General features: G+C 44.4%; 1 protein-coding gene across 4 annotated transcripts in view; it reads right to left on the reverse strand.

The window, feature by feature from the left end:
• Positions 1-13,764, reverse strand: part of DCAF1 (DDB1 and CUL4 associated factor 1) — a 54,000-nt gene that overhangs the window by 16,101 nt on the left and 24,135 nt on the right. For all 4 annotated transcript variants that reach the window (XM_068419972.1, XM_068419970.1, XM_068419971.1 and 1 more), the window contains exons 14-21: positions 11,616-12,873; positions 10,485-10,683; positions 9,691-9,773; positions 8,688-8,772; positions 7,025-7,258; positions 6,398-6,491; positions 5,814-5,918; positions 4,924-4,997 (exon numbers count right to left, since the gene is read on the reverse strand). In XM_068419972.1, coding sequence (XP_068276073.1) covers positions 4,924-4,997; positions 5,814-5,918; positions 6,398-6,491; positions 7,025-7,258; positions 8,688-8,772; positions 9,691-9,773; positions 10,485-10,683; positions 11,616-12,873 — 2,132 coding nt within the window. The remainder of the gene's footprint in view (positions 1-4,923; positions 4,998-5,813; positions 5,919-6,397; positions 6,492-7,024; positions 7,259-8,687; positions 8,773-9,690; positions 9,774-10,484; positions 10,684-11,615; positions 12,874-13,764) is intronic.

Consider the following 13,764-nt stretch of genomic DNA (forward strand, 5'->3'; position numbering starts at 1 on the left):
ATCACAGAATGTTCGGGATTGGAAGGGACCTCGAAAGATCATCTAGTCCAATCCCCCTGCCGGGGCAGGATTGCCTAGACCATATCACACTGGAACGCGTCCAGGCGGGTTTTGAATGTCTCCAGAGAAGGAGACTCCACAACCTCTCTGGGCAGCCTGTTCCAGTGTTCAGTCACCCTTACAGTAAAGACGTTTTTCCTCAAATTTAAGTGGAACCTCCTGTGCTCCAGCTTGCACCCATTGCCCCTTGTCCTGTCAAGGGATGTCACTGAGAAGAGCCTGGCTCCATCCTCTTGACACTTGCCCTTTACATATTTATAAACATTAATGAGGTCACCCCTCAGTCTCCTCTTCTCTAAGCTAAAGAGACCCAGCTCCCTCAGCCTCTCCTCATAAGGGAGATGTTCCACTCCCTTAATCATCTTCGTGGCTCTGCGCTGGACTCTCTCTAGCAGTTCCCTGTCCTTCTTGAACTGAGGGGCCCAGAACTGGACACAATACTCCAGATGCGGCCTCACCAGGGCAGAGTAGAGGGGGAGGAGAACCTCTCTCGACCTGCTGACCACACCCCTTCTAATACACCCCAGGATGCCATTGGCCTTCTTGGCCACAAGGGCACACTGCTGGCTCATGGTCATCCTGTTGTCCACTAGGACCCCCAGGTCCCTTTCCCCTACGCTGGTCTCCAACAGCTCTGTCCCCAACTTGTACTGGTACATGGGGTTGTTCTTGCCCAGATGCAGGACTCTACACTTGCCCTCGTTATATTTCATTAAATTTCTCCCCGCCCAACTCTCCAGCCTGTCCAGGTCCCTCTGAATGGCTGCGCAGCCTTCCGGTGTGTCAGCCACTCCTCCCAGTTTTGTGTCATCAGCGAACTTGCTGACAGCGCACTCTAATCCCTCATCCAAGTCATTAATGAATATATTGAATAGAACTGGTCCCAGAACCGACCCTTGCGGAACTCCGCTAGACACAGACCTCCAACTGGACTCTGTCCCGCTGACCACTACTCTCTGGCTTCTTTCCTTCAGCCAGTTTACAATCCACCTCACTACCCGATCATCCAGACCACACTTCCCCAGTTTAGCTGCAAGGATGCTGTGGGAGACCGTGTCAAACGCTTTACTGAAATCGAGATAGACCACATCCACAGCTTTACCATCATCTATCCACCGGGTAACATCCTCATAAAAGGCTATCAAGTTGGTTGAGCAAGACTTCCCGTTGGTGAAGCCATGCTGAGTGCCCCTTATGATCCCCCTATCCTTGATGTGCCTAGAGACAGCACCAAGGACAAGTTGCTCCATCACCTTTCCGGGGATGGAGGTGAGGCTGACCGGCCTATAGTTACCCGGGTCCTCCTTCCTGCCCTTTTTGAAGACTGGAGTGACATTCGCTTTCCTCCAGTCCTCAGGCACCTCTCCCGTTGCCCACGACTTAGCAAAGATGATGGAGAGTGGCCTAGCAATGACTTCCGCCAGCTCCCTCAGCACCCGCGGGTGCATCCCATCAGGGCCCATGGATTTATGGACATCCAGGTTGCTTAATTGGTCCCTGACCCAGCCCTCATCAACCAAGACAGATTCCTCCTCTATCTTGACTTCTTCTGAGGCCGCAGGGGTCCAGGGCTCCTCAGGACAGCCTCCAACAGTATAGACAGAGGCAAAGAAGGCATTCAGTAACTCCGCCTTCTTTTTATCCTCTGTCTCCAGGACCCCCACCTCATTCATCAGTGGGCCTACATTGCCTCTAGTGTTGGCTTTACCTGCAATGTATTTGAAGAAGCCCTTTCTGTTGTCCTTGACCTCTCTTGCAAGGTTTAATTCCAAGGAGGCCTTAGCTTTCCTAGTTGCCTCCCTACATCCTCTGACAACAGACTTATATTCCTCCCAAGTGGCCAGCCCCTCCTTCCACGATCTGTACACCTTCTTCTTCCACTTGAGTTTGCCCAGCAGTTCCCTGTTCAACCATGCAGGTCTCTTGGTCCCCTTCCTTGACTTCCTACTTGTTGGGATGCTCTGATCTTGAGCTCGGAAGAAGCAGTCCTTGAACGCTAACCAACCATCTTGGGCCCCCTTACCTTCTAGTACCCTGTCCCATGGGATTTCCCCTAGCAATTGCTTGAAAAGGCCAAAGTTGGCCCTCCTGAAGTTCAGGGTTGTGATTCTGCTAGCTATTCTGTTCCTGCCACATGAGATCCTGAACTCTACCATCTCATGGTCGCTACAACCAAGGCTGCCCTCAACCTTCACCTCTTCAACCAGACCCTCCTTGTTAGTGAGGATCAGATCCAGCAGCGCTCCTCTCCTAGTTGGCTCATCCACCATTTGCATCAGAAAGTTATCGTCAATGCACTGGAGGAACCTCCTGGACTGAGGATGGCTGGCTGAGTAGGCCTCCCAGCAAATATCAGGGTAGTTGAAATCCCCCACAACAACCAGGCCCTGTAATTGCGAGACTGCTCTCAGCTGCCTGTAGAAGGCCTCATCACCCTCCTCATCCTGATCCGGTGGCCTGTAATAGACACCCACAACAGTATCACCCCTGCCAGCCTGCCCCTTAATTCGCACCCACAAACTCTCAACTCGCTCCTGATCCGCCTCTGGACAGAACTCAATACATTCTAGCTGCTCACTCACATAAAGAGCAACTCCACCACCTCTCCTTAGCGGCCTGTCTTTCCTGAACAGGACATAGCCATCCATGACCACATTCCAGTCATGCGAGGCGTCCCACCAAGTCTCTGTAATTGCCACTAGATCATAGCCCCCCGACCGAACACGGATTTCTAACTCCTCCTGCTTATTCCCCATGCTGCGTGCATTGGTGTACAGGCATTTCAGGGAGCGAGCTGGGCACACCGATTTCATCCCAGATTCACCCCCTGAATGCAGCCCAGGGGGATGGGAGGCCTCCTGGTCTACCTCAACACTAAAGCATTGCCCCAGTGGTGCAAGCCCAGCTACCACCCCATCCCCCTTCGAATCTAGTTTAAAGCTCTCCGAATGAGCCCTGCTAATTCCTGTCCCAGAACCCTTTTGCCCCTACGACATAAACCTTTCCCATGTATCACTGTCACGCCTGTTGCCTTATAAAACCAGCCATTATCAAAGAACCCAAAGCCCTGCCTGTAGCACCAGTCTCGTAGCCAGGCGTTAATAGAGAGAATCCTACTGTTCCATCCCACGTCATCACCTGAAAATGGAAGGAGGGAGGAGAAAACAACTTGCGCCCCAGACTCTTTCACCAACCGTCCTAGGGCCTTGTAGTCTTTCTTCATCCCCCTCAGACTACGGGATGCAGCTTCTTCCCCACCTGTCTGGAAGATGAGCAGGGGGTAGTAGTCTGTGGCCTTCACCAGGTTGGGGAGTTGCCTGGTGATATCCCTGATTCGGGCTCCAGGCAGGCTGCAGACCTCCCTGTGATGGGGGTCAGCTCTGCATATTGGGCCCTCAGATCCCTTTAGAAAGGAGTCTCCAACCACTAAAACTCTTCTCTTCTTCCTTGTGGAGGAGGTAGCTATACGCCCGTCAGGTTTTTCTGACTGTGGTGGGACCTCTGATATAGGTTGCCTCTCCACCACATCCCCACTGGACCGGTTGTATTCCACTAGGGCTTCATATCTATTGCTCAGAGGCACCTGTGGAGGCAAGGTAGGCAAGGAGGGCACTCGCCTTTTGCCACGGCCATAGACTTGTCTCCACTCACTCTTCTCCTCTAGGTTATTGTTTTCCACCTGAGAGGGGCAGAGTACAGGGGTCCCTCGATCCTGGGAGCTCTCCGGCAGGTGCTCCCATTTTTGTTGCAGGGAAGGCAGAGCCTGGCTCCACCAGTCTATCTCCATTTCAGCCTCCCGAATGCTCCTAAGCCTTTCTACTTCGGCTTGAAGCCTTTCAACCTGGCTTTGCAGCTGTGCCGCTCGGCCGAGCAGATCATCTACTTGCTCACAGCGCACACAGCCCCCTGACACCACAGAGACGCTGTAGCATTCCCTGCAGCCGGCAACCTGCACCATCGCCTCCTTCCGTGGGAGCTCTGTCTGGGTTCCCACATCCAATTTGCCTCCCTACTATAGCATTGAACCATATGCCTTGAGAGAACACTAAAAGCTGTCATATAGCAAGAGTTCCAGAAGACAGCAGTCTGATACCCCAGCAACCACTGCTGCCACATGCCAGGATGTAACATTTCCAATTACTCCTATAAAAAAATTTTCATATTTTGGCCTTGCAACCTTAGCAACTCTGACTTCAGTAGATAAACATGAAGTTTGCCATACCACAAATTCTTGACTCACTTTTTTTGGTCTGTAAGGATCAGTGGTTCACAGAGTATTAAGTTGACAGGGTCTTGAATCAGTCACTACATTTACATAGTCTGGTTCAAGACCCATTAGTTTAATTTGACTTCCCCCTTAACAGACCAGAAGTTTTGCTCAGTAATTTTTGCTTCAAATCCTTAGCTTCTGGGATTTTGCTAGGAAGGCAAGTAAAAAGGAACAATAAGTGATTCACAGAAAAGCTCCATGGGAAGCCCCAGGAAGACCACATTTCCCAGTTATTCAATACAGTGCAAATTTTAATAGGAAATTATTGCTATACATAGAAAAAAAATTCATTTCTCTCTATGGTTATGAGAAGGAAAATGTCTGCACATTTTAAAGTGGGGAGTGTTTGAAGAAGAGAGGCAAATGTGTTTGGAAGTTTAAGGAGAGAGAGGCAGAAAAACAAGACCACTGTGGGTGGACAACAAAAAACTAACAGCATCTTTACCATCATCAAAACATCACCACCGCTTAGGACACGAATTTAACAGTAGGAACTCCAGAATCATCACTTCTGAAGATTTTAAAAAGAAATAAAAATGCATTGCGCTCAAACCACAGCTACAGAGACCAGAGTTTATTCTTAGCTCCTTTACCTCAATGACAGCCAGATAGCAGTCCTTGCTGTCTGTGCACAAGTCAAAGATATTCCTCTTTACATCTATGGTAGCTGGAAAACATCACAAGACAAACTCAGTGGTTAACGGCATATTACTTAACGCTTGCTGAAATAAAAGATCGTACAATAATAAAGGGCTGGGACAAGAAACAACAGCTGAAATAAAAGTGAAATGAACATTTGTAACTAGTTCAACCTGTAATAAAGAACAGAAATGTTGGAGACTGTCATAAAAAATAGCCAGGTAAGTTCTTAACCTGCTCTGCACAGTGCCTCCTCCACTGATAATACATTTATTGGCTTCTCTAAGCACAGGAAAACAGATAATCTTCCAGGATAGGTGGTAACAAAGGGACTGAGTTGTGAGCCATGTCTCCTTTCAATAGCAAAAGCCACATTTGTTTATGTCTCTAGCAGCAATTAGCTTAGCTCCAGGAGCTTTGCAAGCTGGAGGCCAAACTGACAGCATTTTAAACTACCAGCATGGGGAAATGCAGTTGGGGAAAGGAAAATAAAATTAAAAAAAAATATAAAAAATAAGAGCCCTTTCTGAAATGAGACCAATGACATCTTGGCCAAATGACCTACTATCTCAGATTATGCCCTACTTGGAAAGAGGAAAGAAAAATAAAGCCAGAACTGCTGAGCAGTAGCAAGTAAGGCAATCACACACTGAATGGGAGACACTTGAAACTTGAACCTATTTCAGCGTTAAACCCAACTCTCATGCTTCAATCAGAACAGGTCGTAGCAGAATTTATTTTGTCATATGTGCAAAGGGGAGGAGGAAGTGGATGGTACTAAGCAGAACTTTCAATAAACCTTCAAACCTCTAGACCAAGCTATTTGCTCCTCTCTTACACTTACCTATAGGTTTATAATCAGTTGCATTAAATGTCCTGAAAGAAGAGCCAAAGGGACTTCTCATTCTCTCTTCCAGAAGGTCATCTTCATCATCTGCCTGCAACATAGCTGATACAAGGAAACATTATTCCACAAATCCACCTTCCATTTGTCACTGTCGTTAATCAACTTAAGATCAAATCAGACTCTGGCATGAATTTTCTTTTTATTTAATAGCTTTGCAAGACCCATTTAATATGTACTCTTCCAGAGCCACCTTTATTAATACTGCAGATCACTGAAACTTAATACAAAGGACAAAATTATTTTCTCAAGCATCATCAGATCTGCTGTTACACACATTTTCTTTTTCAATAGGTTGATTTTTAATCTCACAAATGAGCTGTGATACTGCTGATGTTAGAAAAAAACTGTCTTTGTTAGCAATACATGTAGCCTAAACATCCTGAAAAAATTCCAGTTCATACATGCCAGTAAGGCCTGGAGTTAGACAGACTCTCTGAAGCTTCCAGTTTCACTGAACAAGCATCTACTTCTCTCAAACCAGAGGTGACCAAGGAGAGTAATATAAGACTGAGAAGTCGTACCTCCATACATAACTGTGCCAGTATAGTTGAAGACCACACGACACTGATCCAGTGCAGGTACTGTGTGTAACAAATGGAAGGTTCGGAGGTCCCACTGAAAAAATACAAGCTAAGGAGCAATAAACAATTGAAAGTTTCTATTTCCTTTTCAACACAGTGGCAAACAACTGATTAATTGCATTCAAGAAACCTCATTGCCACCCTCTTGCAACTATGACAGAACCTGAGTTGGATTCTAGCACCGCAATCCCTTCCATGTGTTCAAAATGAAAGAGCTCTTACTCAAAACATCATTCCCATCCATGAGAGGTTACTGCAGTGGCTTCAAGGTTGATCTTGGTAAGGGATGGGAAGAGAGCAGAGGTACCGCAGCGTATATTAGAAAAGAAAATCTCTCTTGCTCTCTCTGTGTGTTAAGTATTTCCTCTAGGCTATATGAGAGGCAGAATCTAGATTTAAATTAGCTAGCTGTCTGACAGTCCCTACTTACTTGATCCACAGACGAAAGCTATTGTTACCGTACATAACCTGTAACACATTAATACAACTTCTGCAAACAGCTACCTGTTTATCAATACAAATTCTTCAGGTCCCAGCACATAGGTGACCACAGTGGCCAAAGGATACAATTTCTGTGTTGACTATGACCTCTAGCCCATTGGGATGGAAAACACCACTGATGGTCATGTTGAATTTGTCAAACTTGTGGATGGCTTGTGCTGATCTGATATCCCAGAGGACACCATCATTTAGGACAAGGTCATCAGTGGGGTTAAAGGTGGCACAGTTCTTCTTGTAGTTGTTGGCAAGATCTGGGTTAAACAGAGTCAATAGCTTGTTGCCAGTCTGAATATCATAGATCTTTTAGATTAAAAAGAAAAAGAAAGATTAGTCACAATTTGTAATACACTTGAGCCTAAGATCACCCCACGTTCCCCCTTCTAGAATGTTTCAGAATCATCCCATTTCCCATTTTGCTTTTCCATTTCAGGTGAGAGCATTCCAAAGATAACCCTTCCTGCCAGTCCTTTAATAGTTTTTCACAGCTGGAACCAAGTCTCACATGTTTTGGCTAGTACTTAGCTCACCACAGGTTCACTGACATATTTCAATACGATCAGGATTAGTTCCAAACAAACTAACCCCATTATGAAAATTGGGCCGTGACACTGCAGTCATAAGGTACCACTTAGCCACAAACTGTTTCAGCAATGGAACTGCTTTCAGAGCAGATGGTATTTACAAACATAAAAACTCAGTGAAGGGAAAAAAAGCCAGAAACTATAGAAAATGAGTTAAAATTCCTGGCATTTACATAGAAAGGCAACTTTCTGCGCTTTGCCCCAACAAACTCTTGGAAGATAAAAAGGGCTTTAACTAGTACGAAGTGTTTATGACCACCTTCTCAGACAAATTTGATCTGTAACATCCCTCAGAGCCTAGCTCTTGTTCAAACTTAGAGAGGAAAAAATTATCTAGAATTGGAAAACAGACCTGTTTATCAGATAAACACAACACACAAACTGATCTGACTTCCAAACAAATCCAAGTTAAAAACAGGTAGGAATGGATAGCTTGCTTAAACAAATCAAGAGCAATAAGTAAAATCATAAATAATTTGAATAAGTTATGTTTCATGACAATTTTTTATGCAAATACTCTTTCAAAAGAGACAGTGCCTATAATGAATGTAAATTAGCATCGAGAAGAAGCAGAAGCACTCTGGAGCCGGCATCTTGTCTAATTTGGAGGTATTCACATAAAACACTACAATAGCATTCTCTGAAAATATATTGGTAAAATTAAATTACCCAAAAGCAAGCTGCAAACTGGGGGGCAAAAGGAGGACCCTTTTAAGCAGAAGACTTTTAATAGGCTATTTCCCACAGCTGTTGTCTGAGCTACTGTTTACAGTGGAACTTTTATTATTATTATTACTGAAAAATAAGGCAAAGGGGACAACTTCAGGGGAAAAAAAAAAAAACACCCCACAAAAAAGCATCCTGCATGATCTCTTTCAGATGAACAAAACAAAGCAGATTCTACAATTGCTCAGAATACTAACCACAGAGGCAACACACTGCAGGCTGCTTGTGCTGCAGTTGGTTAGTCAGGTTTACACCCTTAGACACAGGGAGAAGTTATTTGACACTTTCAAAGCTTTCCTCTAAAGCGTCTTAGTTCATCAGTTACATAGAGCATCAACAGCACCCAGATCTGTTAATAAATGTCCTGTGAAGAATTACATCCTTGTCACAGTTTCATAACCGTGACCTTTACTGATACTTACATGGGCAATGTCTCCTTTTGTGCCAATGACCCTGTCCTGAGAGTGCTTGCTGAACTCCACATACTGGTCATCAGGGAAGGAATGCCTGTAGACAGAGGCAGTGAAGAAGTCAAGGAACTGCAGATTCAAACCTCCTGGGTGAACCAAACACTATCCCAACACCTTGAGCAGAGGTTTCAACAACGCAGAAAAACTAAAAATGTAGAATGGACTTTCCTTCGCCATTGACCATGGCATACTACAATGCTAAAATGCTCCACTGGCACTTACAGGAAAGTATCTATTACGGATACAGCCTTTACAGCAGACTTGTCATCAAATTACTACTGCAACAGGGTCTGTCATAGACATAACACTATTTAGAGGAGTGAGCAACAAATGGCATCATGAACGTTCAAACGCACATGCAGCCCTGAGGCACATTAATCTTTTTATCTGAAGAATGCCCTCTAGCTGGCCTAAACCAGGTCACACCAAAACTGTTGGTTACAACTAAGGTAGACAACAGTCAAACCTTTTGAAAAATGAAGAGCCTTCCACCCATTTTTTATGGGAAGGAACAATTCTAAATACTGAAATCAATTTTAAATAGCTTTATCCAGGTCTGAAATAGCTTGTATCCAGTTCTGAACATTTCACCATGCAAATCATCATGCTAGTAAAATTCTTTAACTGGCTACAGAAAGATCGTCAAGATAATTTATAAACACGAGAATAAAAATACAAACACATTTCTTTGCCTTCAGGGACAACAGTGATTCTACTATCTACCTTGCATTAAATAGGACTTTAGGTAGTTAGAATTTAGCAAAGCTGTCTGTACTCAATAAAATAGGGAATATACTAAACATAAGAAAGGGAGAACATTTTATTTTTTCACAAGGGACATTGCAAGAGCTGTGCTGTACTGTTCTTTCATAGGGTTTTTTCTTAGGGTTTCTGCCTATATTGGATGGTTCTTCTAACTGCAACCCACCCTACAGCTGGATCAGAGTATACCTACTTCATATCAAAGACAGACTTCATTCCCCACAATGCAGACAGAGGTTGGCTCCACGTAGCAGATGTCAACAATAAAGATCCATCCTGTATTTCCAGATGCAAGCGGAGGAGGAAGGGAAAAGAATGCCAGGGAAAACAGAGGTTATCATTTTACCTGTACACTTTAATTTACACTTACGAGATGAATTTAGGAACTCGAGCAGATTTTGTGCTTACTAAACTACTCCTACAGGGATCAAGCCTAGGTATCTAATACTATGTATAATATAAAGAGCCCTTGGCAGACACAGAAAAACATTACAGATAACAATGAGAACTATCTATGATGTTAATAGCTGATAAAATCAGGATAATCCATGTCTGAACTTTTATGCCCTGTCAGTGGAGCTCATTCTGCTTATAAATCAGTTACTTTTTATTTCTTCCTAGAATCATCCCCCAAAAGATTTATTTCTCTAGCAAAGGGAGCTTATATAAACTCTGATATCTTATCTCACATTTATCTTAAATACATAATCAGTTTAAGCATTTTTCCACTTCCAGAAAAATATATTGATTACTTATGAAGGCACACAGCCACTGTGCATCTTCTCTATTACTTTGGGAAGAAAAAAAAAAAATAATTGTACAATTTGCATAGGGGGAGAATGTAACTATTACAAGTACTTTAATGACAGGCATTGCAGGCCAGCCAGTAGGTGCATTTTAGATGTACATATCCAGACAGGGCCAAAACATACCAGGGTTTAGGCTGTGAGAACTTCAAAAACTCAGAACAGGTCTTTGATTTCTTACCCTGGATGGCTCAAGGTGCGTGATGGCAGAGTTATGGCAGTTGTAACTGGCCTCTTCCTGTCCACCAAATACATTATAGAGTTTCAACTGCCCTGTGCAAGTACCCAGCATTAAGAATCGTTCTCTTGCAGAAAACGCGCAACAGGTAAAGCCACTCTCATCCTCATTTGCTTCCCTGAACACAGAAATCGGACGGAACCTAGAGAAGGTAGAAATAAAAGGGTCATCCGAAAGGGAGATGTAATGCTGTGTGATGATATTAAATCCAGTCCATAAAATCATGTAGGTACAAGTTATAGCTTTCTTCTAGGACAAGCTAAGTGTCAATTGTAAGACTAGCGCTCAAGTGAGTATGTTACAGCAGTGTTTGCAACGTTACAGGGTTTGGTTTGCACTATTGATGTGCTTGAACAGAAGTACATAATAAGTTGAAGCACCTGGAGTCCGTCTTCAAAGTTGGATTGATGGAAAACCTGTAATGCCATCACCTGGATAAGTACAGACAGCTAGCAAAAAATTTTCTAATAACAGTTCTGAAACACTCAACACAAGAAGGCATGGCAAATCAGCCAAATAACCTCCCGTCATCATAATTTCCTGAGGTGATACTGGTTTCACTGTGAAGATGCTTTCATCTATGTGTCATCTTTATTTTTATAAACTTTACATCATCTTCCAATTTAACCTCGGCAAAGAAAGACCACATAAAAAGGCTAGCAACTTGCTATGCTGTGGATTCAGCTGCAAGAGCAAAATACAGATTCTGCTGTGCTGCATCTGTCAGCCAACCATCCTCAAGGCTATGCTACACTCTTGTGTAAAACTGGCATTACATACTTACCTTCCGAAGGAGAACAAAGAGCTATGAGCTTCATTAGTCAACGTTGCTAATGAATTAACATGATACTGAAAATAAAGTGTGCTTTATGTACTAAGAGTCAGTACTAAGGACAAAAGAAACAGAACAACTTTAAAAATGCCTTTCAAGGCTCTCCCACTTGTCACTGTCGAATTAAAACACTCTTCTCTCCAAGGATACTCTGCTGTGGGACTGCACAGCCTGAATCCAGACAAGGCTTTTTGGCACAAGGTACATCCTGAGAGGGATCACGAAACATTGTTCTTCCTTACCTGCTAAATATAAGGTGTCTATCAAAGCAGCCACCATCCACCCCTCCGTACTTCGGAAAGGCTGCCCTGCGGGTCAGCCGTGAGGTAAAGTTAGTTGGCGCTTGGCGCCTCTGTTTTGGCTCAGGACACTGGTGGGGAGTAAAGAGAGAGAAAGGGGGACAGGTGGCAACAGGGTTCTTGCAGCGGGCATGCTGCTCCCTAAGGTACTCTGTGATTATACTGTCCAGCGTGGGTGGGGAAGGAAGGTGTCTGTCCAGCTGCTTTTTGATAGCTGGGCTCTGGCTGTAGGCGCCATGGTCCGATTTTTGTCGCAACACTCTGATTTTTCTGCCATTGCAGGGAGATGGCCTCTCCCTGACAAAGCTAATCCTGCCAATCAGAGAGTTGCTGGCGTAAGAAGGGCCTGGAAGGGCAAGCGGACCTTGGGGTGCAGATGGCCTTGCCTGAGCATGGACAGAGGTGGCAGCTGAACCTACAGAAGTATGGCTACTCAAACGGGCTGAGATGCCGTTAGCTATGCGAGGAGTGCGAGGAAGGGTCACAGGAGAGGCAGCAGCCGCAACAGGGGTGAAGGCAGATGAATGAGATGCTGCAGTCATGGGTAGGTCAGCCTCTTTAGTAAGGACAGATGCAGTTTCTCCTAGGCCCTTAGAGATGAGATGGTTCCGAATCAGAAGCAGCAGCTCCTTCTCAGGAAACGTGATCCTTGACTGAGCCACCACATCCGCCTTCTGCAATCGAGCCAGAGAGACATCTGTGCCAATCAGCAACGGCTTCCCCGAGACACGCTCTATCAGCTCCGCAGCATATTTGCAGAACTTCACATGCTCGCTGCGCTTGTCCTGAAGCACCGGTTCTTTCATCAGCTGCTGAATTTGACAGCTGCTGAAGAGGGGGAGCTTGCTGATAATCTGCCGGACAGTACTGCTGCGTGAGAGGCCCACCAAGGCTTTGCAGGCTAATGCTCGGATCTGATCTGCGTCTGTGATTGGCATCTTTATAGAGAGCAACGACAGCAGCACTTTGATGCCATTGTTGGACTGTACCACATTCCACATCTTAGCTAACGTGTGCTCACTGCTCTTGGGGGCCTGAGGAAGCTTTCGCCGAGGAGTTCCAGAGATGAATTTGCCAATACTAGAGATTCGATTATCTGGGCCACATACACAATTGATGATGATCTGAAGGGCTGATTTCTGAATCTCGGCATCATGGATGAAAAATTCACCCTCAGCAACTCCAAGGATGATACTAATACCTAGTGGGGGAAGGAAATAGTTTCTTTAGTACTCTAAAATGTTTCTTACACAGTTCATCAGACAAGTAAGGGAGTCTTCAACAAATTTGAGGAAAATGGGTAATTGCCTTCATTCCGAGAATTTCTGAAGTTCTGCTAACTAGTGTAAGATGTATTCTTCTACCTCCCTGGCAAAATGTTTTCCTACACTGATGCTCCTCCACATCATCATCAGTAAGTAGGGAGTCAATCTTTCAGAGAAGGTGATCAGGCATGGTCCAGGAATGCAAAATCCGAGATACCTGGCACAAAGAACGATGCACAGGTATGCCTCTGATTCTTACTGCAGAAAGCAACTCTCTTGTATAAATACTAATAAAGGAAAACAGAGAGGAAGGAAGGAGGACCCTGCTATGAAGGGAAGAAAAAAAAAAATAAATCATATCACAGCTTCCAAAAGGAGTCAGGCAAAAACGAAACTTTGGGTTTGTTTCTTTACCCCCAGACAGAGCTCCTGTTAGCTTCATGTCCGCTTCAGAAGATCAAAACCCTCACTCAAAGAATTGGTGTTTTGTCTAGAGAAAGGTTTTCTGCAAAAAAAATGTCTTCAGCCTGTATCTATTACTCTGCCTGCCTTTTATTTTTCTTTTCTTAAAAAAAGTTACACCCCATTTAATGCATAAGCCTTAGATCTGATCCAGGACATCTTGTTCATTTGCATACCGAACCTGCAGTTAGCCAGTTAGAGCATAACTCAAATAGCAATAATTGTTCCTCTCCCATATTCTCAAATGCCATATCCCCAGGAGACCTAAATTTCTGAGAAGTTGAGGGAACCTAACAGTCCCATTACAAAAGTAGATTTGCCTCCATCTGTATTTAATGAGCTCTTGAAAACTAGCACGAGTCAAA

The sequence above is a fragment of the Nyctibius grandis genome, chromosome 29, assembly GCF_013368605.1.
Source record: "Nyctibius grandis isolate bNycGra1 chromosome 29, bNycGra1.pri, whole genome shotgun sequence".
Lineage (NCBI taxonomy): Eukaryota > Metazoa > Chordata > Aves > Nyctibiiformes > Nyctibiidae > Nyctibius > Nyctibius grandis.